We start from the raw sequence: 25,873 nt of genomic DNA, 5'->3' as shown, positions 1-25,873 counted from the left end.
CCCATATGCTTTATATTTCAATGTGCTGTACATTCACAGATGGTCTTCTGCATACGTATATTGTAATGAATGGTTATTTCAGCTATGTCATGTTGAAACGGTCTCCTCTGACCTCAAAAAAAGCCATTTCCTTTCACCTAGAGAACTACTCCTCACTATTTATTCACATTTTTGATCCATTTTTGTTAAGGTTTGTGAAAATTCCAGTAGATCAGCAGTTTCTGAAAAACATGGATCAGCAGATCTGGCACCAAAAACCTCACCACATTCAGAGTCACTTAAATCACCTTTCTATCTTATTGTGATGCTTATTTTGAAGCCCAGCATGGCTACATGTCTAAATGACTTGCTTCCATGTGATTAGCAGAGCCTAACCCAAATCCTTACTTTAACCACACCGGCTGAAAATACAAACATTTACACAACGCGAGGTATTTTTTTTGTCTTTAATTTGTAAATGTACATCATCCTGCCACAGATGACAATTGAAACACTGATAAGCAGTAAAAAAACAAACTTTACTAAAAAAAAATGTTGATTTCCAATATACAGAGAAGCTGACTGCTCTTGTGTTTCAGTATCATTTATTCTTCATATAGAAAATGACCACAGATAGCTTGATAAATCATGATATTCACCACCTTTGAGGTGACCAAATATTTTCATTTTACATTTAGTAACAACAAATTCAGTCCGTCCACCTAACAAAACATCATTAAGTATGAAAATGACAAAGTGAGAGGGATGACACAGCACAATAGTTATTAGAGACTCCCTCCTTCCTGGATGAAGACCTCCTCCTGGTGTGTGTCTATGTGTCAGAAGATGACAGCAGGCTGCCCCCTGGTGGTCACTTCTCTATCAGTGAGTCAAGTTGCTCTTGCAGGGAGGCCAGCTGTTGGAACAGAAAATGGGAGGAGTGATTGATGCCCTGGGGGGTAACTGAAAGTTAAGCGGATGATGGCGATTAACAAGTCTTTTCACATCAATTTGCTGCCTTCATTCGTCAATACAAACAATGTCCTGAGACACTGGGTGGCCAATACTCCGCAGCAGTGTCGTTGGCAGCCGCTGACAAATTAAATGGCATGTGATTGAATTCAAACAACTGTGTTTAAAAAGGACTACAACAGGCTACGACACGGCGTTTGACAGTCATACAAGGTAAATCCATGCAAAGCGCTGAAAAGCTCGCCGTAAGCGCTGATCCTCAGGTTTTCTGAGGAAAAGTATCTTACCTGCTCCATCTCCCGCTCCTCCTGCTGAATAATCTCATCTAACAAGGCCTGGAAACGGTTCTGTGAGAGGACAGAGACAAACAGGATATGTTTCCGAGTCGACACGCTGAGCCTCATTAAACTGCGATGACTTTAAATGCGTGTCTGCCTGGGCTGCCCATGTCGCTATCTCCTCTCTGACAGAAAGGCCACTTGGAATGCCAGTCAGAGACAGCTGACCTTTTCTCTACGACTGTGATAATAACGACTGGAGATGGGGCTTTGTCGGCCCCCTAACACCGGGCAATGAGAGCTCAAAATGGCAATGTAAAAAGGGCCAGGCCTGCTCATATTTCACTCAATCACTGCCAAGTCTCCACTTGAGAGTGTCTGGCAGAGACATTTATTTTCAAAGCTTTACAATGACAGTACAAACAAAGTAATGGTCTCCAAAACTGTGTATAACCGGCTGTCCTTCATGTTTTCACAACACTGTTGAGAGAACTGACGCTACATCTGCATGTTCTTGTTTCGGTTGCTGCAGACCTCGTTTCTGAATGACTGTGTGTGTGTATCTTTGTGGGGACATTTTTTGTAGGCCCCACAAATTTCGTGGGCTTTTTTATGGTTAAGGCTTGATTTTTAGTGTAAGGGTTAATGTTGAAACTTAATTGTGGTGGTTAAGGGGCTACGGAATGCGTGATGTCAATGATGTGTCCTCACCAAGATATAAAAACAAGTGTGTGTGTGTTCACAGCTTACTTTGAGTGCCTGGTTTTCCACTTTCATGATGAGCTCCTCCTGTTGTTTCTTTCGTGCGCGGGTATCCTGTAGCTTAGCCTTAACACTGTTGATCTGCACCTGGAACTCCATAACTGCAGGGGGGGGGGGGAAGCAGCCGTTTCACATGTTAAGACCTTCATAAAAAAAATGTGCAATTTACGATTCGACTTTGTTGTGCAGTGAAGACGGGACGGGAAAACACCGCAGAAAAATAACGCGGAGACATCATTTCAAAGTGACACTGTGTTCATAAAACCAGAGGGACATGATATGAACCTTAGATCGCTGAACAGCAAGGATGCCTCCATTTCGGTTTGACAAATTGCAGTTAATGGGAACAACAAATCCATTTAAAAAGGACACGAGCCAGCCGGTTGAAGCACTAAAACACAAGACTAAATCAGCCTGCTCTGGGCCTCACTGAGGGTTCTCATTACATCCAGACAAAGCGATAGTGTCTGACAAAAACCTGTGGCTCCATCACCATCAACAATCTTCCACATAAATTGCACACATCCTCTGCTGGAGCTCATCTAATATGCAAAAATCAAGCAGGGAAGAGTCAGTGCAGCGCCATTTATTACAACTCTAAAGCTGCCAGATACAGCCTCAGCCAGACTGTGACACACCAGGGAAGGCTGAGTTGAACTGATACAGTTGAGCTGACCAATAATGTTCCCTACTGACAGATCCATGTATGTTGATAAGGAGGCATTGAGCTGTCAGGCTGGACAGCTGTCTGAGCTACATGCTGGATTACAACACCTATCAGACCCGCTCGTTAAGAAAGAGGGCTGAGAGCTGTCAGTGGGCAGAGTGCACCACATGCATTTACAATAAAGTACGGTAACTCATTTAGTGTGTGTGTGTGTGTGTATGAAATGCTGAGGAAACTCAGTTCTGATTAAAACATCAGGTTAGTGTCCCTTCGGACCTCTGCTTTGACAAGTATCAGTGGGATGTGATTTAATTTCATGTCGGACAACGTCTGGTCGTCAAAGAAAAACAGTATGTCGAGTTCTGGGCCGTGAACTTCACTTCTTAAATGTTAAAGACTTGTCACGCTGAGTAGGTCACCTGAAAATAAAGATAAAAAAGGGGGGAAAAAAACTGCATTCACTCTGACGTTTTGTTCAAAGTTGGAGACGAACAATGATGATTTCAGTGACGCTCTTACTACATCCACCTACTGTAGTCACACACTCTCACACGCACTTTCCAGCATGCATTAAACAAGTGCATGTTTCCAAATAAAGGACATAAAATGATAGGCTAAATTCATAGCTATAGAAAAAAATATGATGACTATTATGTGGAAAAATACACAGAAAATTAAAAGATAAAGACTGATTTTATACAGGATTCCAGATGTGTATACAAGCCTGGATATCCACTCACCTATCTGGTTGTTTCTGTCACTCTCATGCTGCGCAGAATCAGACTCGTTCAGTTTGTCTTGGAGCTGTCGGACGAGATCATCCTCTGTGTCCATGATATTCAGGTCCTCGTCCTCGTGTCGGTCCACTTCATCCTCCTCGTCCTCACTGGAGCTGCTGATGTCATTGAAGATCTCCCTCAGCTCGTCACGCTGGGCTGCTCGTGGGATATTGATATTGACGTGGTGGACACAGGGGGAAAAATTGTGGGAAATTAAACACTTGCTTGGGTTTGACAACAGCACTTAGTGGAAAAACAGAAGATGTTTGGGACATACGTCTAGTATGATATAAGCCAGTGGACTGAACACTCTGTAGCAGGCTTGTGAGTCTATGAAAAGCCTTTGCTACACAGCAAAGAAAAACTGTGCTATCACTTTGTGGTAAAGTAAAAGTCACAGGAGCATGAACGCACAGACGGTGGCGTGGTTTATTCACCAAACAGAACCGCAAATGCTTCTTCTGCACACATCAACATAATAAAGGAGCTGTAACGTCAGCGTTTACTAAGCAACAAGAATCCACCAGGACAAGACGACGCCTTAGTTAATGAGGGAAGTAGCAAGAAGTATACGCAGCATTTAGCACCGACTATACCGGGCAATTAGACATTGCAAATTATATTTCTACAAGACAGAGCACCGAGAAATGTATTTATTTAATGTACCACCTAATCCCAATATTTGCAATACATTTAAAAAAGGTCCCATAATGGAGGAAGTGATTTTACCATGTACTATTACCCAGAAACCAACTGCCTTAAAACAAACTGACATATTTTAAAGATGTTATTCTAATATTTTTAGACTGAGGTTTAAGGTTTCCAATTTATAACCAGATTGTTTAATGAATGATAGCCACTGCTTGGAGCACGCTCTAAAAGCCAAGCTGCTTGACAGCTTTACGTCAGTAGCTGCTGCCCAAGCGTAGTGCCAGGAAGTTCCCCATGTATGCTGCAGTCATGCAGCTGCCACCTTGCACACTCGTCTTAATGTTGTTGCAAGTCTCTGGTCTGCAGTCCCGACGAGTCACATTCAAAAATCAAAGCGCGACGACAAACGTGACGACAACAACAGGGTCTTCTTGTTTTTCCTTATGATCCACCTGCCATTTTCCATTCCTGCCCCAGCTACCCAATTACCCAGCTAACATATGCCCCCAGTGGTCTATGATTCTGCAGCCACACATGCTCTCCTGGCTGCTTGTGATGCACACTGGCACTGCCACTGGTCTGAGCAGCTGAGAAGAGGGAGCTGGATGCAGGAGCAATAGGCTCTCATTTCTGAATTGCACCTGGACACCACATATGGTCACCCCTGATGTCCAAAGATGATCCAGGTGCAGGAGCAGTTTGGTCTGTCCAGCTAATTTAGGCTATAACGGACCATTGCTTTTTGCATTTAGCTGTGAATTGTACAAAGCAACAGTAGTAGGCTTGGCCTAGAGTTTTCCACGTAATCTGCTGTCAAAACAGTTATTCTCACTTGAAATATTGGTTTCAAAATAGAATCTTGGAGAATTTGGTTTTATATAACATATAAAAGCATTAAAAAATATGTTTCACTAACCAGAGGACCCATGACCCATCTTGTGCCCCGAGGTCCCGGGCGAGGAGTCCAGGTTTGCCAGAGAGCCGTGTTGGTCTGCTTCCTTGGACTCGTCCTCTGCTATTATTTCCCATCCTTAGACATCATGGGTTAAGGTTAGAACATAGTGTGTAGATTCCTCTTCGGACTTCTACAGCGAAAGACTTGTGATGTCTGAAAACTCGACACTCTTTGAAGTAGACATGAAGGGTAAAAAAAAAAAAAAACTCCTCGGGGTCTGCCGTTACTCCAACGTTCATTATCATGTCGTATGTATGTATGTCTGCTGAATGCATGCAAACTCTCAAACTATAATTAGGATCTTGCTTCACTATGAGCAACAGCAATGGACAGTCCATCTCAATTAACACACAGCGTGCAGCCATTCAAAGTGGCCCCGCTGTCTTCTTTATCTGTCGGGGAAGCTGAGAGTTTCATTAGAGCATTCGCAGCCATCGTTGCAAAGTGCAACACTCTCACAAAGGGATTAGGTGGTGTCAAGTCAGGAAACCTGTTTGAGCTTAAGAGTGACCTGTTCTTAATGTTAGATTCAAGCGATGTTATGTTTGTCTTTAAGTAATAGACCAGTAGGAACTATATGACGCTTCTTAAAGGCTTAGTTCATGACTGTGGGTTACATTCACTGCAATACAGTAGAAATGCTCTTCAAACATAACACCATTATGTTTGCTTGTTATTTACAGTCTTGCTGCTTTTTGGCCTTCCCAGGATAAGACATGTAGATTATTTGTGTCAAAGGATACGAACACTAACAGCGTCTGCATCTGTGCTCAACAATCTCTTCACCTCCTTCTCCACATCAGGGGATTCAATGTACTGTGGAGAGTTCAAGAGAGATCAAGTTATGTGTAGTATTAATGGTACAACTCTCTCTCAGTCACACACACACACACACACACACACACACACACACACACACACACAGGTTTGCACAGCTACTATTCTAAGGACACTGCATTGTCTTTCCCACTGAGCAAGGCACCCACTCCCTGATTGCTCCCCGGCTACAGTTTAGTGCAAAAATAACTAAGTCTCTAACTTGGACAGCCTAAACAAAGCCCTACATAACTAGTTCATGCCATAACAATATCCTTTACTTAACCACAAACTCAAAATCTAAGCCCCAAACTTAACCAGTTCCTCAGGAATCAGCTTCTGCCTCATTAGGAGCAGGTTTTGCTTAACATGAGGACTCCTGGTCCTGATAAGATCAGTGTTTATGCCAGAAACGGTCCTAAAGAGGTAACAAATACAAGAACACCACACACAAAGATAGCAGCTGGCTGAATGCCAATATGCACATTAGCGATTAAAACAGAAGGGGCCAAATCAATATGGCATGGCTCTGCAACTTCAGGGAGATTTATTCAAAAGACAAAGTAGAAGTGCAGTGCTCATGCACACTCACATTCACTTTGATCAAAGCAATAGTGAAATTGCTTTTTTCACGTGCCTTTGGGGCAAAGTAAGATGGAAAGCTTTTATTTATATGTAAATCTTAGTTTTCACTTTCACCACAGTTCCTTCTTTATGAAATGTAAATGCCTTGTTGGAAGAGAGCTTCTGAAAGAGATTGATCATCAGACAAGATGCTTAACGGATGGATGGGATGGGGAGAGAAGTGTTGAAGGGAAAATGGAAATGCCAAACCTTCTTTTTCGCAGTCTTCCGAAATCTCCTCTTGCGTGTGTTCTTCAGGGGGCAGGTGACTGGAGAGAAAAAACAACAAGATTAATGAAGTCAATATGGCTCAATCAGCGGTGGTAGGCAAACTATACTTCGAGAAATGCTGATGTGCCAATACATCAGCTCAAAAAGCTGTTGTGAGAGGATGTTTGTCTACTCACTGCCGTGGTTCCAAACAAATTTCTTGTCCTTGTCTTTATCCTTCTTCTTGCTCTTAGGATCGGTGCCAGTTGGCTCCTCTAGCGGAGGGTAAAGGTCTCCATCTAGTGAACATACCAGCATCTAAACCACGCAATATTTAATGGTTAATGACTTTGTAATTACCATTTCGCAGAGGTTTCTGAACTCTTTTGATGTAACCAACAAGCAAACATATTAAATTTTAATGTCCACAAAAATTTTTTTATTTAAAGTCCTACACTGAACAAATACTCCAAGTATCCAATGTTCTCCAACTTATTGCCACAGTATTGTCACTGACGTGCATGCAGAGGTTTACCTGGCAGACATCAGCAGTTTTATAAAATGTCTTCTTGTCCACAGTTTTCAGAGACTCAATCATACAAGGCAGATCCACCAGTTTGCAGGCCAAAGGGACACGGTCAACTCTCACGATGCCATGGCGACCATCGGCTACAAGAAAGAGGAACAGGGTGATTGATTATAATGACACTGTAATACAACACACAAGAGTACACATGCAGGTTCCTCCACTCATGTATTTGGAAATAATGTCCCTGAAAAAATGCAACTACTAAAATTGTAGAAAAATATACACATGTATAACCTGAATATCAAATGTAAGTGATAAACCATCTTACGGTGCAACTCAATGGTGAGTCTGTCTTTCATGTTCATACTGCTAGACTGTGCAATTCGTCTCACTGTTGAAGCATACTCCTGAAAAATAAAACAAATGAAACACGTGACTTTCAGCAACCAATCAAATTCAATTAAAACAAAATATTAAGGTTGAGCTTGTGCAAGTCTCACCAAAGGCAACCTCAGGATGAACTGGCTCTCCAGCTCATAAGGAGCATCCTCCTTATTCTTGGAGCCGGTCTTGCCAACTAGAATCAAAACACATGATTGAGGAGGTAACATCGTATACTACATCGTAATGCCTTTTAAGTAATCATGAAACTATAATATCCATAATCCAAAAGACACATCATGAAACTATAATATCCATAATCCAAAAGACACATCTTATAGAAGCATGTGATGTTAGTCAAAATAAAAGATATACTACAGCTTTATACATATGCAACTTATATTTATTGTGGCATTAAAAACTGAATAGGCAAGCATGTAAGAGAGGGACCCAATTTTCAATCTAAAGATAATTTATTTTAATGTTCTAAACAACATTCCTTAATTTCCTAACTTTAAGAAATTCAAAATAACAAAAACATAAAAAGCTATTTGATAGTAATACCTACTTGCCAAGTATAACTGGTAATACTTGCAATACTGTTAACAACTTTTGCTCTTTCAATCCTTGAATATCATTTTGAGAATCCAGAAAAGGTTTTCTTCGGATGACACTTGCATGAAGGTCATTTTTACACTGGCCCTGCTGTGTAATTTAAAGAGGCACCACCACTTCAGGGTGTGCTCAATTTTCCTGCAGTTTGTCCAGAAAGTTTTCTTGTTTTTGTTAAGACCTCAATTTGACCGCCGCCATTGCTGTTAACTTAATTACATTGGAAACTGAGGAAATGGCTGGCTGGAAACACTATGCAATCTTCTTATAGTGTTCTCCTGTGGGCATCAATTATTTTCTTTTTCTTTTAAGAATGTTAGGCAGTTACTTAGAGGAGCCCACAGCTTTTGTGGGGCAGATTTAGCTCTTGAGGTAAAGTGGGTCATCTACTAATCAGAGTATTTGATGTTTTGAAGTGTACTTGGAAAATTATCTCAAGTCCCAAATTTCCCTAGATAGCTATGTCAGCAGTATTATAGAGTTATATTACAGCACTGTATGCATAGAAGAATATGACTAACAGTAAAGCACTTTTAATGGTCATTAAGACACAAAAAGCACTACATAATTGCAGTCCATTTACCATGGCTGGTTTGTTGTTGCAGTAGGCTTTGATAAGCTTTCAACAAGTCATAGCCCTAACAAGATAATTAAGAGCTTGATAAAAGTTATGGGACCTCAAATCTCTTGGGGTGTTGACACTTTTGCAGGAGAATACCTGTTATTTTTCCTCTTGTTATTTAAGGATTTATAAAAACAAAAATACTACACTCAACAAAGATTAATATTCATCTTCTACTGAGTCACGTGTTCAAAGTAACACTTTTTCATGCCACTGTATTAAGATCAAATTAGAGCTCTTAGGACATTTGTAAGTAATTATAAAGTGCACAATGAGTCTGTTGTTGACTTTACTCTCAAAAAAAGCATAAAAACAATTAAAAGATTGCTAATGTCTTTAACGTGACTCATATTCTGTCTTGTTCTATGCCATGTCTAGGGCTGCCATTTATTGATTGACTTTATTAAAAAAAATCTAACCATCTAACCAGCCAATCACATGAAGTAACTCAGTGCAAACAGGAAAACAAGCACAACCTCAATCAGCAGGACAACATGTTGAAGTTCAAACCAAGCATCAGAATCGGAAACTAAATGTGATTTAATGACTTTCAGAGAGTGCTAGTCTACTGAGATATCCACGCACAACCATCTATAGGGTTCACACAGTCCAAAAAAGGAGAAAATGTTAGGTGTCCTGTGTACCTAATAAATTGACCGGGGAGTGTATGGTACTGTTTCTTGGTATACATTGATTATCTTATGAAAATATAACACGCATAATGTCTTAATGTCAGGGATAAGTCGGGTAAATAATAGTAGTAATAATACATTACATGTAACAGTACACTTTATAATCTCACCGTCACTAAAGCTAGTGTAGCAGAGCTGTAGCTAAGTGGAGAGGATGCTATTTTAAGATAACACTTTGTCTGATAACATGCAGGAAAGCATATTCCCGTTATTTTTCTTTCGTTAGTTCAGTTATTAATTTCAAAATGTCTGTATTAGCATTGGCAGCGGGTTCACAGATTGAGAGTGCTAACCAGCTATTAGCTTAGCAGCTAGGCTACATCAATGTTATGAGGTTTGTACGTACCTTTTGTTTTAGAAGTCATCTTCGTTTGTGTTATTCAGATGGCGCAGCTACACTGATGCGTTTAAGTGGTAACACATGACACCAAATGAGAAGCGGAAATATAAAGATTTGGATTTGAAACAGATTTTTAATTTTGGGGTTCTGTCCCGTTTGGTTTCCACACCAGCTGGTGATCCTTCGTCTTCTTCTGGTGCATTTCAAACAGGATGCAGTGCAGCCGAGAAGCGTAATGCTGCCCTCCACAGGAAGAAGTCGTGCACTGTCGATACGTTCCACTGCGAAAATGGACTTCGGTGAAAAAGCGAGCACGTCCATACCCGACAAATCACAGAACAACTGTAGCCGCGCACTAATATATCGATTACTATTTACTCTTACTTAAATAGTGATAGTATTACAGCATCCCTCCTTCGACAGCCCGAATCATCTATCCTAAACAAACCACATTAAATCTCCATGAGCAGGCTGGTTACCTTGCGTCCTGTTACTTTCAGCGGACCAGTCACACTCTCTTGGATTGGAAGTGGAATGTAAATAATAACATTTACTCGTGTTCTTGTAATTGAGTAGTTGTGTATGTATTTGTACTTAGCAATTTTTTTATGTAGTTTGATGTATTGCACATAAATGTGAAAGACAACCAAAGGTAACAAATAAGTTTGCTTTACATCAAAGTCTAGCATTTAGATCAAAGCCAAGTGTATATCAAGTAAATGGAAGGAAGGAAAGAAAAGGAAGCCACAACAATATAATATGAATATTAATAGTTCTTCAAATTCTTTCAAGATTAAATATCTACTTGTCTAGATGAGTGACACGAAACAAGCAGGTAGAAATATGTTCAGTTATAGTATGACTCAATCCAACTCATGGCAAAAATAGCATTTTTCATAAGTGGCTGTGATGTGAACACAAGGTGGCTCAGTGACTAGCATTGTTGCCGCACAGCAAGAAGGTCAACAGTTTTGAATCCTGGTTGGACCGAGTGCCTTTCTGTGTGGAGTTTGCATATCCTTTCCTGTTTCCTCCCACAGTCATGCAGTGGGTAACTGCCAAACAAACATGCAGTTTGGCATTTACGTTATTTGGACAGTTTTTCCTGGTTTTGGACTGGCGATCTATGCAGGGTTTACCCCACCTTCCACCCTCTGGCAGCTGGAATTTGCTCCTGCCCATGTGGAAGATGAAGCAGTAGACACTGACTGTGATGCAGACGACATCATGTAGTGCTTAAATATGCAATGACATGACACAATATTATTAATTTGTCAATTAGATCCAACGTCATAGACCCTGTGCTACTTTTAAAACAAAACAGGTTGAACTAATCAATTTACTTTGCCCATAAAGTAAATTATCACCCCAAAAGTAGTTCAAATGTATGTTATTATTACATGATGTGATACCTACAACATGAGTCAAGTCAATAAACAATGTTAAATGTTAAAAATATGGCTGCTCTAGTCATAAAAGCTCACATATGACAGGTACATAACCCTGATCAACTATAATTACATTTATTAATCATAACTACGATACAAATTTCAAAACAGAAACAACAATGACCAACAAAAGACAACCAACTTTTGATTGTTTATCAAAAATTGCTAAATTTCATGCTTGTATGACCATTTGCATTTTTCTTTCATGTTTATTATTCAATTTCTGTAAAGCTGGCTAGACTAGAAAAGCTCAAGTCTTGGATTTCCGGTACAATGGTGTTTTGACACATTGTTAGTTAGCTGTTTTTATGATGGTAATATTGCTGTAGTACATGCAGTGTTGAGAATAAACGTTTGGATTTTCTAAAAAAATCAGGTTATCCAAATTTAAATGTGATTTCACATAAAAATTAAATAGAAAGGAGAACATCTGTAAATATACAGGTTCACTTCCTGTCCAACACGAAGGCAATTGAATATTTCAAAATAAGATTACTTTGCGGTAACTAGTTTAATCATCTGCGGAAATAAACTGCCAGAAAACGACACAATGTATATCTTCGTTCAATAAAAGTAATGTATAGTGCAAAAATAAGCATAATATGTTATGGGTGGTTTAAAAGCAACTGCATCGTGACGCGGTGCTTTTAGTTTGAAACACTGTAGAATTTCTGGATATGTTAGTTTTCATTTCCAGGTCAGAGTCAATAGCGCTGTTGCTGTCGTCTTTCTGCTGTCGTCTCCCCCCCATTACCAGTCCCCTAAACAAAATTTCACCCTAAAGTTTGCTTTTTATCCACGACGACTTTGCAGCGTTTGGCCGTCGACGAGCCGCAATGGTGTTCAGAGTGACTGTCAACGGCGCGAGGAGGGCGACGAGGACGCTGTGGCTGCTGCTGCTGGTGATCCTGTCTGTGGGCATCTGCGTGTGCCGAGCATCATCATTATCTCCGGAGGAGAGCAATTCCATGGAGAACACCATCGTGACAGAGAAGAAGGCTGAGGCGAGCCACAGGCAGGACAGCGCAGACCTGCTCATCTTCATCATGCTGCTCACCCTCACCATCCTCACCATTTGGCTCTTCAAACACCGGCGCTTCAGGTTCCTGCACGAAACTGGGCTGGCGATGATTTATGGTGAGAGAGCGAAACTCTCGTGTTGTACTTAGGGTTTGAAATGACTTCATTTTTAACGAGCCAGTGGCGCATTTGAGACTGCGGGCTAAGAAGCTTAGTTACACAGACGCCCTCTTTCACAATGCTTGGTTTTGTAAATGAAACCTTAATAAGAGCTGAGCCTCCTGGGCCATGAAAGGGAACTACTATACCATACAATAACAACAGCAACACAAAATGTCACTTCTCCACTCTGTGGCCTGATCATGCCAAGCATGAAAGGCTGGTTCCTCCTTCACTAAGTAACTAACAGAAACTTTCCCTGCACCTGTCAGGAAAAACCCCACTCACGACTCACTGGTGGACACAAACCAAGCACATTCCTTCAATTTCTGTTCACGGTTTTTTATTTATTGGGGCTGAATGATTCCGATTCTGTACAATTATTTGATTCGCTGCATAACTTTTTCATAGTTGAGCTTTATTTCAACCTTCACTTTGTTCTAGATTTAAAACGAAATGGAACAGTGCCACATCAGACACCATCAACATATGAACTACTATACTGGGATGAGAACTTAAACATATGGATTGTTTTTAACATTTTGACAATTGACATATAGACACAATAAAATCGCAGCCTCATGGATTTGGTAATTGCATTGTTTTCAAACCGCAATTTCAATTTGAAAACAGTTAATGTTCAGTTCTAATGTTTTGGTGATTATGTGATAGAATACACATGCTGATTAAAAATCTATTTTACAAGATGGTCCTCGTCCTGGAGAGTCTATTACCCTTTCTTCACTTGGGGAAAATGAAATCCTCTACATGTCATCCACAATTTCAAATTAATTCTCTCTCTCTCTCTCCTTGGTCACTAACTCTGGCATGATTGATAAACATGGAGCGATGGTTTCTGTAGTTCTCACTTCCCTCTTAACTTCACAAGCATTTGACATTTAGTTTCTGAATCTGTTCTTCCAAAATAAAAATGCAGATTTAGGCAGCTGCAGGAGAGTAACCACCCCGTCATCTAGTCTTCATTTCTCTATTGATTGTTTTTCCTGTTTTGCACAATACAAATCTGACATGAATTGATTCTCTCTTCTCTTTGTTAACCCTTTTCTCAGGCTTAATCGTTGGCGTGATCTTGCGCTACGGCATCCATGTTCCCCGGGACGTTAGCAACGTCACGCTGAGTTGCCAGGTTAATGTGAGCCCTGCCACCCTGCTGGTCAATGTCAGTGGCAAATTTTATGAGTACACACTGAAGGGGGAGATCAACCCCACTGAATCGAAGGATGTGGCCGACAATGAGATGCTGCGAAAGGTACAGTTGCATTTCGTCACAAAGTAGTTTGTGTGATCTTAAGAACTTCGTACTTTGTTGTTGTTATTATTATTGTTATTATCATGTTTTTATGTGTGCGTGTGTTACTCAGGTTACCTTTGACCCTGAAGTGTTCTTCAACATTCTTCTACCGCCCATCATCTTCCATGCTGGTTACAGCCTGAAAAGGGTACAGTTGTATTTCAGTTATTCTGTCTACTGCCTCATTCATAATACATACTCCATTACAAAGTAAGCGATTTTAACACCCGTTTGACTTTAAATTAGTTATTAAAAGAATGTCTTCTATTTCATATAATATAATAGATCTACTTTTCAAATCTCATCTTATAAAGTAGTTTGAAGTTGTTGATACGTTTACTGAAGATGAATGACTTGAATTGGAGTCAGCGTGTAGATAAATGTTGATGTGTTTATGTAATTCTCTCTTTCAGAGACACTTTTTCCGTAACATGGGATCCATCCTGGCTTATGCATTTCTGGGAACAGTCATTTCCTGTTTTGTTATCGGGTAAGCAAGAACATTAAAAATGGAAAACACAGAGTCAAACATCTTTGGTTTGGTTTATTTTCACATTCTGATTCCACATGTCAAACTAAAAAGACTTTTTATGCCAGGGGACAATATCTAGCCTCATCAAAGTCAGTGTTGTTCATGATTATGTAAAACTGCCTGCTGTTGCTTCATCAGGTTGCTGATGTATGGCTGCGTGACGCTAATGAAGCAGGTTGGACAGCTGGACGGAGACTTTTTCTTCACCGACTGTCTGTTCTTTGGAGCCATCGTCTCTGCCACAGACCCCGGTGTGTTTGCTCATCATGTTAATTATAACCTGGATCCACTCAGGTCTTGTAGGACATGTTCCCACTATCAAGACAAGCAAATAAAAATGAAAACGTGGCGAGGAATGAATTGGTTTTCTCTTGGTTTTGCAGTGACAGTCCTGGCTATCTTCAACGAGCTGCAGGTTGACGTGGATCTGTACGCCTTGCTGTTCGGAGAGAGCGTGCTCAACGACGCCGTGGCTCTGGTTCTGTCCTCGTAAGTCTCTCTCTTGTTTTTGACATCGTTCACAGTCATTGAGTTTGCATCTATGTCATGCGGTCTTGAATATGCACAGCCGCCGCTGCTGCCAAGTTACCGTTTTCCCGAGAGAAATGATGAAAGTATGAGTCATGCTTTCTTGTGATTGATTAACCGGTGACCTTTAGCTGATTAATGCTGTGCTAAACCTGCGGTTGCAACAGAGACGGTATAACAATGGATGTAGTCTTCCAGTTTGAAAAGGGAAGCCTTGGAAGCAGATGGAGGGATCTAGCAGTTAGCCTCCAGGGGGTGAAAACTCCATTTGAATGAACGTCTATGGGAAAATGAGCAAACTCCCTCCTTTTTATGAAGATTTAAATTGCCAGTTTCAGGTTTTCTTTAATAAAACATGTTCATTGTGTAAATTATGTTCCCATTAAGAGGAATATAGAAGAATAAGCACTGCACATACAGCAGGTATTGTCCAATAAATGGTTGCTGTTGAATTTCTGGTTCCAAAAACTGTCGCGATGCTGGTCAAATTGTGAATCTCAATCTTTGAAAAGAAGAATTTGTATTGCAACCAGAAGACAAGAGTACGTCCATTTTTATATACACGGCACATGAACTAACCCTTAGTTTTTGTCCTGCTCTACATGGAATTATTCCCACAGAATTATAAGTTATAATGGCAGGCACGGCAGAGTGGACAGTCCCTGTGGAGAGTCTCAGACCAGTCCAGTGAACGGGTGTACTAAGTAGAGCATGGCTTTGTGTGTGTTTGTGGGATCTCGGGGGGAAACAACATGACAAATCACTGGCACGATGCTCTTGCGCTCTCCGCTTATTCAACCGAGAGATTCATTATTCATTTGTCTGTTTTAGCTCGTTTCCAGTGACTTTTTTGAACACATCCACTATTGCATTCAGAGATTCTCAAAATAAAAAAGTCAAGTTAAGCCCCGAAGCCAGAAATGTTTACAGGCAAACTGCTCAGTGATTTGTCTTGTGAGTGTGCAGGGGGGGTGTGTGTGTGTGTGTGTGTGTGTGCAGAGGTCTGCTTTTGGACTTGGCTCAAGTAGTATTTGAAACTAAATGAGGTTTGCCACTGCTCCAATAAAAGAATTCTTTCCTGCATAATCTTTAATACTTCTGCAGTGATAACAGACTCACTTATTTTCAAAAGCTATTTGAATCTAGTTTAATAAGAGGTGCTTTACTCTTCTCCTCTCATGAATATGCATTGACAGGGATGTTTCTCTGTCGACACTTAACTACCGTGCAGCACAGACGTGTACGTGACGGTGCTTATTGTCTTTCCTCACGTGCATGGTTGCTACAAAGCGGATACTGTGTGCAGATTTGTTGTGTTACTGGTTCCTGGACTTTTTCAAAACATTGCAAGATATAAGCTCTGTGGTCTCCTTTCACTTTCTCTACTGGCAGAATGATTTTTTCCCCCTTTCTCTCGTCGAAAAACATGTCTTTCTTTATGTGAAGGCCCCCTGGTTTATACAGTAGTAAGCTGTTCTATTCAAAGATACATGGTAATAATTGCATTTTTGTATGATGTCAGGTCTATAGTAGCGTACCAGCCGGAAGGAGACAACAGTCACACCTTCGAGGTGATGGCAATGCTGAAATCTTTTGGGGTTTTCCTCGGTGTATTCAGTGGCTCGTTTGCTCTGGGAGTGGCCACCGGAGTCGTCACTGCTCTCATATCTTTTATTACGTTATTATTTATCCATACAACACAAGACTGTATCAATGTTAGCAATGTTATGTGAATTATATACTTATTTATTAATGATATGGTGCAGTTTGTTGTTTGTTAGTCGTTGAATAACTTGATAGGACTCGTCCACAGTTTTTGAGAAATCCTCTTAAAATAATATATTTAAAGATAATGACGATTATTTTATTTAATTCGTTTTGCTTATTTGTGTTTCAGTTTTCTTTTTTTTTTATATTGTTTTGCTTCGAAATAACACAATGCACGTTTTTGCAAAGTAACTTGAACCATTTGATTAAACTAGTTAGACGAGAATGAACGGATACACAGATTTCACTATGTGTTTTTGTTTATATATCATTTCCGTTAGTTGTTTAGCTCATAGAATGTCAGAAAATGGCGATCGTTGTTTCTCAAATCTCAAAATGTTTTGTCCACAAACCAAAATTAGTCAGTTTGAATGACTTATCTGTTATAGTAGAGCAAAGAGAAACCAGAATATTCACATTTAAAAAGCCAGAGAACACTCAAACGATCGTAATCGTAATCGAAAACAGTTCATTTAGTAATTGATTAATCATTGCAGCCCTTACGTCACTACTTTGCAGATTTCGGTAATTTATTTTTTGGTGTGTAATGTTTTCGTTAAACACCTTGACTGTTGTCCGTACGTGACCAAGTTCACCAAGTTGAGGGATTTCCAGCTGTTGGAGACGGCGCTTTTCTTCCTCATGTCATGGAGCACATTCCTGTTGGCTGAGGCTTGTGGTTTCACTGGTAAGACACACACACACACACACACACACACACACACACACACACACACACACACACACACACACACACACACACACCATTTTAATTAGTAGTTTGCATACAATGGCCCCAATTATTAAGAGCACTGAGGACTGTTCTTGAGTTGTCACTGCATGATATTGTTGTGTGTCGATGCTTCCAACTGTCCTCCCTCTGTGTCTATTCCTGATGTGGTGCAGGTGTGGTAGCAGTGCTGTTCTGTGGAATCACTCAGGCCCATTACACGTACAACAACCTGTCTCCCGAGTCCCAGGACCGAACCAAACAGGTTAGACCTGGAGCGATGTCGCAACACCGCTGCGCCGTCTGCACACTTTCACAACATGCTTCAAGTGTTTGTCTTTAAATTTAAAAGTAGCAAAAAGTTGTCATCGTGTCAACAGTTGAAGCAAAAAAGGGAAATGTGTAATAAAGCTACACGACTGTTTCTGGGTGGTAGTAGTAGAGAACATCAGTAATTATTGTTGTTGTTTACGTTCAAAAATGTTCCATTAAATTGTCTAGTGAAGCTCATGTAATTTCATGTATAACGTGGAAAAACCGTGTGTACTGTATGTCGAGCTTCTGTTTGAGCTGGACATACTACATTAACTGTCACTCAACAAAGGTGTGTCTTGTGTGTTGCAGCTGTTTGAACTGCTGAATTTCTTGGCGGAAAACTTCATCTTCTCCTACATGGGCCTGGCCCTGTTCACCTTCCAGAACCACATCTTTAATCCGATGTTCGTCGTCGGAGCTTTCGTATCTTTTGCGTGTGAAACTTGGGCACGGTATTTTCTCTCACTCACCAGTCGAGGCAAATCTACACCAGCGGTTTTCAGGAATTGCAGCACTAAATTACCATTAATAACCAATAAAAAAAAATAAGCAACTTGTCCTCTCTTGTATTGTGTTTTAGCTTTGTTTTGCCTCCTTAACCTCTGTCCCCCAGCTGGCTGTGTTCTTGGGAAGAGCCGCTAACATCTACCCTCTGTCATTCCTTCTTAATCTGGGACGACGCAACAAAATTAGATCCAACTTTCAACACATGATGATGTTTGCGGGTAAGTGTTTATCGTGTTCACAGTGTAACCTCTGTTTCCTGTCACGCGACCACATGCCCCCGGTCGGTCGCACGTCGAAACTGTCATGCTTGCAACACTTTGCTGTGTTTCTGTAGGACTCCGGGGTGCCATGACGTTTGCCCTGTCCATCAGGGACACCGCGACGTACGCCCGTCAGATGATGTTTTCCACCACACTGCTCGTGGTTTTCTTCACTGTTTGGGTTTGTGGAGGCGGCACCACCCAGATGTTGTCCTGCCAGCGCATACGGTACGTCTCCCCTCCACCCTGGTCACACACTGCATGTCCCTGGGTCAAAGTGGATTTGCATTAAGCATCAGTACTGAAATATTAATAGATCAATAATTGTTTTTTAAAAGCATTTTCACCCCTAGAATCATATTTTTTACTAGATTGGTGAACAGAAACATCTAAACGTGGCAGTTTTGACTTCATATGAAGGCTCACATTTGCTCTGTGTCCTGTTTTGAGAGGCTCTACATATTTTGGCCCAGCATTTTATTTTATTCTCTTTTATTAAAACACTAGCTCAATGAACACTAGGCTAAATAAAAACATTGTTTATTATATTATGTATATTGTATATTATTACATACATATATAAGTATATTAATGTTCCTCCCTGATCGTCCAGACTTCATGTCCCCCCCGTTTAGCTCGCCCATCAGGTTTAAACTCCAGTCATTAAGAATTCATGATAACCTCTGACCCTGCTCTGTTTTCTGCGGGAGGCTGATTTCAAAGTACGCCTTCATCTTAATGGAGCTCAGTCAAACTAACCGGGAACGCTCGCTTCTCAACACTACGCTGCAGTAACAGTTGCCACATGAAAGTGATTTACATCGATTTCCTTTTATTTGTTTATTTCTCTGCAGAGTGGGAGTGGACTCGGATCAAGATAACTCTGTGAGTCAGACACTTTGTGAAGGCCGGAGGACTTAACTGAAGACTGACACATGGAGCGAAAATAACGGAAATTATCTTTTTTTTTTCTAGATGAGTATCAGTGATGGATCGATAGAGAGAAGAAGCACCAAACAAGAAAGTGCTTGGCTTTTCAGAATTTGGTACACCTTTGACCACAAGTATCCTTCAGTGAGAAATGACAAAAAGCCAAAAGACTACATTTTTTGTTGTCCTTTGTTGTTGTTTTTTTTAGACACATAAGTAACCACCTTCTAAACTATGGCACTCCCTCAGTACATAATTAATTTAGGAGGAAAATATGAGGAACAGTAGAGATTTTACAATTGTGAGTATTAAAAACATCTCACTCTGTACAATGGGGAAAACAACTAAATGCCAAAATGAATGATTTGTAACCATTAGAGCACAGTTTACTCTCTGTACTTTGACTTTACAGCTTTATAAATTGTTGTCAAATTTGCTGTTGGATAAACGAAGACGACCAGACTGCTGTAGTTCACAGTGTCAGACAGCAGAGGGAGTGACTTGTATACACTTTAAGATTAATGATCACCATAATTGTGTCAGCAACATAAAGGCCATTGTGTTTTCTGGGTTTTTTTTTAATCTTAATTACGTCATCAAATTTGTCTTTTTGGATCCGTAGAAGGACGACTGATGTTTTATTATCTGCTTCATTCATTCGTTCATTAATCATCTCAATCATCTGGGGGTTTGTTATTTGTGTGTGTGTGTGTGTGTGTGTGTGTGTGTCTATACCTCTTACTCTTTCTGTCAGTGCATGTTTTCTACGTAAACATGCGTCCTTGACTCGAGCCCCCTCTGCAGCTACCTGAAGCCCATCCTGACTCACAGTGGCCCCCCTCTCACGGCCACGCTGCCTCCCTGCTGTGGCCCCCTCGCCCACTTGCTCACCAGCCCTCTGGCCTATGAGGTCAGACGTGGTCTATTTTTGACCAGACCGTGTTTGTCAAGGTTTTATCTTGTATTAAGTGATGGAAAAACAGTGTTTTTGTTTTTTTTGTTTTACAGTATCAGGACAATGTCATTGTATATGCCTTTTTCTACATTTATACAGATGTCAGGAAGAGTCTGAATTTTCTTTTTTATCAATCATTAAGCACAAAGGCTCATCTGAAAAGGTTTACTTTTATCAGGCATGTACGGAAAAGAAAATAAGCAAACATATTTATTCAGTCGTTATAAAGAATTTTTTTTTACATCTCCACTTCCTCTGTTGTGGGAATGAGACGTGTGTCTCAGATCCACTGTCTGATGATCATATAACACATTTATCTATATTTTTTGGGGTGAAGTGAAGTGACCCTTTTTCAAGTCACATTCTTATCTTAATTTTAATTTCTGTATGGTTTTTTTTTTCTTCATCTGTATCTGACACCCCCCCCCACCCCCCCCACCCCCCCTCCTCCAGAATGAAGGTGAGTTGAAGGACGACGACTCTGACCTCATCCTGACGGACAGGGACATGAACCTGACCTATGGCGACATCACCGTCAGCACGGATGCCTCAGGTGCGCACAGCAGCGGCGGCGCAGCCTTTTCCGGCATCGGCGCCGACGACTTGGACAGAGAGCTCGCGTACGGGGATCACGAGCTGGTGATGCGGGGCACGCGCCTGGTGCTGCCCATGGATGACTCGGAGCCGCCCTTCTCCGACCCCCAGCACCGCCTGCGGATGTGAGGACAAGTCTTTTAAAGCGCAGACGCAGACAACCGTCCCATCTCACACTGACCCAAGCCACCGAGCAGCAGACCTGCGCCCGTGTTCTCCTCTATTTCATTCTGCCGCTGAATTCTTTGTTTTTCTCTTCAAACATTCCTCTCGCTTATTTTTCCACACATTTCACCCCCCCTCCCCACAGTGGCAAATCACTGTCTCTACCTCATTCCTGTTCTGCTCGTTCTCTGCACCTTTCTGAACTGTAATATATATTCATATTTATTTGCAGGGTTTCTTTGGCATTCATTTTGAAAGTCAGAGTTTCTCCCAGTTTGGCTTAAAGTTGTGTGCCAATCACCTTACTGTAGCATCGCACAGGGGTCTAGCAGCATGTGTTTGTGTGTAAATGCAAGTACCAACCACTATCTAATTTGTCAACGTACAGTATATCACAGGAGTACTATAACTTTGATGATGCATGCTGAGGATGCTTATTGTTTTCTTTGTGTGTGAGGTTCGAGGGCTTTTCTGTTTGTTGAGGTCCGACCGTGTAATTGTCGCTGCCTTCTCTCTCTGTGTGTCAGAGACGCGCTGACCCAGTTGACAACTTTACTGTACATGTGGTTACAATTAAGTGCCTGGGAATTGTAGTTTAAAGTGTGGGCAACCCAAACTGGATCGTGGAGGCTGTGGGCAGTCGTGCACTTATCGTTTTCCCCTTTTTTTAAAGAAAAAAAGAAGAAATCCCAAAAAAAACCTCTCTATTCATAAGGTAGCAATATAAGGTAGTGGGTGTTTGGGCTGTCAGTTTGTGCTGTTTACCTGTAACAATGTAATCTGGCAGTGAAAGACGTGGATCTCTCCCAGTGACCTTTGACTGTGACACGGTGAGGGACTTATTTTAGAAGCTGACGTTGCTCTCGACGGGTCAAATCGCTCTCGTTTGAAAAGAAGATATTTAAATGAAGGAGACTCTGTGCCATCTCTGTCCTGCATTTTGACTTTTTAACAAGGAAAAAAAAAAAAAATGCAGTTGACATTGTGTTTTCTATTATTTTTGCAACAGATCTGAAATATTTTAAGCTGAATCACATACTCGTTGACATCCACACGCGCTCTTTTTTGAGACTTAACCCTGCTTTCTTGTGAATTTGACACGAAAAGTAACTTTTTTTCCAATGTTATTCCAAAATATTTTCATTGTCCATCACTCCAGCAGTTGTGTTCGATCGATCGATCATCGTTTGATCTATTTGCAATCAATTAAGAATTTAAAAAAAGTATTTAGAGCTGGATGCAGTGCATCCTTTTTTTATGGGTACTGTGATGAGTTTATGATTTAAAGGATTGCAAGAATAGAACAGCACTAGTTGTTTACATGTGGGACGTTTGTCCTCCGCCGTCCTCTTGGACTGATGTCTTGATCGTTCAGCAGGATTTTTAACGGCATCGATGCACAAAAAAAAAAAGAGTTACTGTTACCTTTTTTAAGTTATAGTTTTACTTCAAGTCGATCGTTGAGGCTATTTTGGTGGGTGTACAAGTGGAATAGAAGGTTGTGTGGAGTATAGCAGCTGTTAACCGCGGTGGGGGGGGGTTAGTTAACAGGGAATGTTGATAGGACGTCACCATGGCAACACTGTGTTGATGTGGACAGACGCCAGGAAAGTCTTTGGTGACTGAGCAGAACACAACAATTTTGTGGTTTACCCTCGCGATGAGACAAAGTCGAAAAAGGTTGGCGTGTGCATTAAAATGGATCCAAAGTAACAAGTGAGAAAATAAGTTGATGTAAGAATGAAAAGAATCAGGAAGGAGAGTTAGGCCGATGTCTGTGCGTCTCTTTGTATCTTGGAGATGATACTGTTATCTTCTGCTGTGCAGGAACTTCTTATTGAAAGTGTTGACTTTTTTTTTTGTGTTTGTTTTAATCAGGCATGCCTCCTGACATTACTTTATCCAGGAAATGATGAATTCTTCCCACCACATTATGAATTTTTGTTGTTATTGCCGAATTTTATGTTATCGAAGGGAAACTGAATGATGTGAAGAAGAAGAAGAAAACGCTGAATGATTTGCACTCTGTCCCTCTGTTTTTGTTTTGTTTTCTATTCAACAGCTGCTTTTTTTTATGACGTACCGTGTGTTTTGGGTTTTTGGTTGTAGAAGAATAATCAGTTTTAATGCAGGGTTTAATGAATGGTGACGTAATAGAGTTGAGTTGCTTTCGTTGATGTTACTTGGTGAAGGAATCATTTCCATTTACTGTAGTGTAGTGGCAGAAATGTCATACTTATACCCCCCCCCCGTGTTAACATTAACACAACAACAGGTACTTTGTGTGTGTATGTGTGCAACGAGCTGCTGTTTAAACGCTGTTCTGTTGCCATGCCTTTAACAGAGCATGACCATTCATTCTCCACAGATGGTGGACTCTGGGAAAAGAGAAAAAAAAACAAAAACGTATATACAAGGAGAATTGTTTTGCCGCTGTTCTTTAACTGACAAAAAAAAAAATGTGAAACCTGCAAGAGCTCCTATAGGTTTTCGGTATTTGCCTCCTGCTCTGCTGGTGTGTGTTTTTCCTCTCTCTGTTCTCTGAATGGTGACCTGTGATTGGCTTTGACCATTGGAAATCTTGTCTGAAGTAGCTGACCAAAGAGGCCTGCTGTGCTCCGTGTTTTCAGACGACCCAGTCTATCTTTATACTGCAAATTCCATGTGTGTGCGTGCGTGTGTGTGTGTGTGTATGACTGTGCGTGCGTGTGTGTGTGTGTGTGTGTTAGAGAGAGAGGAACATGCGAGACGTTGTGTTCTCTCTTTTCCTCCGTGTTGCAGGTACTGACTGTTTACATCTGTTTAAATATACTCACCTGTTCCTGTGCGTGCAACGGTCAATAAAAAAGAAGCCTGTGCTTTTGATTAAAGCCTTCTTGCTGTTAACGGCCTCCTCATTTCCGTGCTTCCGCTCTTACTGGGCGTCTGGGTCGTGAAAGGATGAAGCTGCAGCAACTGCCGGGACATGTGAAACAAGATTACAGACTTTTATAACTTTTTAAGGAAGTGACGGAGTAAAAAAAATTACCTCGTCGTTGGACTCAGTCACTATGACCTTCAGCCTGTATCTCAATATTAAAACTTTAAAATGCTAATTCTCGAAACAAAATAGAATAAAAGGGAAACTCGGTGTGCTATTATTTTCGCACAAAACTGTCAAGGTTTGTTTTCAGGTGGAGCCGCAGACGCCTGATAGTCTGACTCTCATATTTCCAGCCATTACATCAGTTTGTGATGTGAAAATAAAACTCCCAAAACTAAAGTGGCAGTTTGTCAAAAAACAGTGAATCCAAATAGAAGTAAAACTAAAACTTACTATTGCACCATGGGTACATATATATATGTATATATCTTGCACAAAAAAGTAACACAATGTCTTTTCCAGATGATGGCAGTCTACTGTGGTTTTATTATCCAAAAAGCAAACAAATAAAAAGAACAAAAGGAATCCATATCTGCCTCTCACGCTGTTAAAAACACAAAACAACAGCATCCAGGTGCATTCTGATCCCCCACCAGTCGTCCTACACTGTACTCACACTATGCCCAAACCATATTCAATAACAAAAAGGCTATACACTATAGTACACTATAGATGTGGTCAATTAACAATGAGTAATGCAGATCGAGTACCTTCACCTGGCAACCTTTCAGTCATTGGCCAAAACTCTGATATAAATAATACTCTAGTCAACAAACCAACCCACACTGATGCACAATTTGCTCTCACGTTTTTTGCAAACAATGCTTTAATTAACCCAACAATAGAACATAAGACTCGTCAATGAAGACGTGAGAGCAGAGTGGTGTTCATGTAAAAATCTTAACCCTTTTATTTCTCCTGGCTCAGGTTCCTAAAACTCCTTATACTCTCCTGTAGAATGTCTGTTTTAGAATGTGGCGTCACTGATAATATATATATTTACTGGGAAACTCAGGATGGGAAACGGGACTCAACTCTGTTTTCGTGCACATTTTCCGACCAGACTTGTGTGCCAAATGTGTTAAACCATTGTAAATATTAAGTAAAGGTACTTTACAATACAACTATAACTATAAATATAGCTAAACATTTATAATGTGGTGGCAATGCATCAAACAAATTGGTCTCTAACTTGATTAGATTACGTACAATTGATGTAATATAAACACGTTTTTATCATCTTCCATAAAATCTAAATCATAAAACCTGCATTTGATCTTGCAAATGTGCTCTGGTAAAACAAGACAATACACAGAGCGACCTTCATCTCATGTAACAAAGAGTCTCTGTGTTTGTGTGTTTATGCCAATAAAACAGAAACAATCCCATGTTTACAGTCAGGTCATGGTTTACCGACAGATCAGAAGCATTTTGGGTTCAGAAGATGGAGCCATTTTCATATAATGTTGTCAAATTTGGACCTGATCTTTGGTTAACTCCGACACCTTCAGCACAACAAACAATCCCTCCCCACACCTCTTCTTCCTGACGGCTGTAACAAACACTCCCTCACCTCTCACCTCAGACTGAGAGCTTCACTTTGGACCGAGCTCAGACCGTGATTGCAAATAACAGTTTCATCCCGGTGACATTGTTTTATGTGAGAGTTGGCAGCTGTGCTACAGTGACACAAACACCGTTTTTTTTGGGCCGTTCAGCCCCCTGGGGGGGATTTATAATGGACTGAGTCTGAGGCTCGGGGTTTATGGACTTAAAAGTGTTTACTTTGGGTGAAGAATGAATCATCTTGATGCAATCCCTCCGCTCATTACCAAAGAAGGACACGAGTGAGGCCAATA

General features: G+C 40.7%; 2 protein-coding genes and 1 long non-coding RNA gene across 4 annotated transcripts in view; 1 reads left to right on the top strand and 2 right to left on the bottom strand.

Moving 5' to 3' along the window:
- Nucleotides 1-547: 547 nt before the first annotated feature.
- Nucleotides 548-10,495, bottom strand: taf7 (TAF7 RNA polymerase II, TATA box binding protein (TBP)-associated factor). The gene is made up of 13 exons (XM_058650512.1): nucleotides 10,349-10,495; nucleotides 9,876-10,150; nucleotides 7,723-7,799; nucleotides 7,551-7,629; nucleotides 7,229-7,362; nucleotides 6,891-7,011; nucleotides 6,694-6,752; nucleotides 5,787-5,859; nucleotides 5,005-5,118; nucleotides 3,399-3,593; nucleotides 1,980-2,092; nucleotides 1,239-1,298; nucleotides 548-895 (listed from the first exon to the last, which is right to left on the bottom strand). The coding sequence occupies exons 2-13, from the start codon at nucleotides 9,892-9,894 to the stop codon at nucleotides 851-853; spliced, it is 1,089 nt and encodes a 362-aa protein (XP_058506495.1). The 5' UTR covers nucleotides 9,895-10,150; nucleotides 10,349-10,495; the 3' UTR covers nucleotides 548-850.
- A 1,272-nt stretch (nucleotides 10,496-11,767) lies between these two features.
- Nucleotides 11,768-23,966, top strand: slc9a6a (solute carrier family 9 member A6a). Of its 2 annotated transcripts, XM_058649967.1 has the most exons (17): nucleotides 11,768-12,454; nucleotides 13,567-13,766; nucleotides 13,879-13,956; nucleotides 14,222-14,298; nucleotides 14,479-14,591; nucleotides 14,724-14,829; nucleotides 15,489-15,563; nucleotides 16,391-16,532; nucleotides 17,218-17,323; nucleotides 17,542-17,630; nucleotides 17,990-18,103; nucleotides 18,294-18,405; nucleotides 18,522-18,675; nucleotides 19,302-19,332; nucleotides 19,423-19,511; nucleotides 20,182-20,287; nucleotides 20,786-23,966. In XM_058649967.1, exons 1-17 carry the CDS (start codon nucleotides 12,154-12,156, stop codon nucleotides 21,053-21,055), a joined length of 2,163 nt encoding a protein of 720 aa, XP_058505950.1. In that variant the 5' UTR covers nucleotides 11,768-12,153; the 3' UTR covers nucleotides 21,056-23,966. The 2 variants fall into 2 exon arrangements, with proteins under 2 accessions (XP_058505950.1, XP_058505951.1); XM_058649968.1 differs by lacking the exon at nucleotides 15,489-15,563 and having other exon boundaries at nucleotides 11,773-12,454.
- LOC131472610 (uncharacterized) overlaps nucleotides 20,941-25,873 on the bottom strand; it is a 5,480-nt gene continuing 547 nt past the window's right edge. Inside the window, exons 2-3 of the long non-coding RNA XR_009242108.1 lie at nucleotides 23,908-24,046; nucleotides 20,941-21,043 (exon numbers count right to left, since the gene is read on the bottom strand). This is a non-coding gene — a long non-coding RNA (uncharacterized LOC131472610). The remainder of the gene's footprint in view (nucleotides 21,044-23,907; nucleotides 24,047-25,873) is intronic.

This window comes from Solea solea, chromosome 14 (assembly GCF_958295425.1).
Source record: "Solea solea chromosome 14, fSolSol10.1, whole genome shotgun sequence".
Lineage (NCBI taxonomy): Eukaryota > Metazoa > Chordata > Actinopteri > Pleuronectiformes > Soleidae > Solea > Solea solea.
This window is presented reverse-complemented; position numbering and strand designations above follow the sequence as displayed.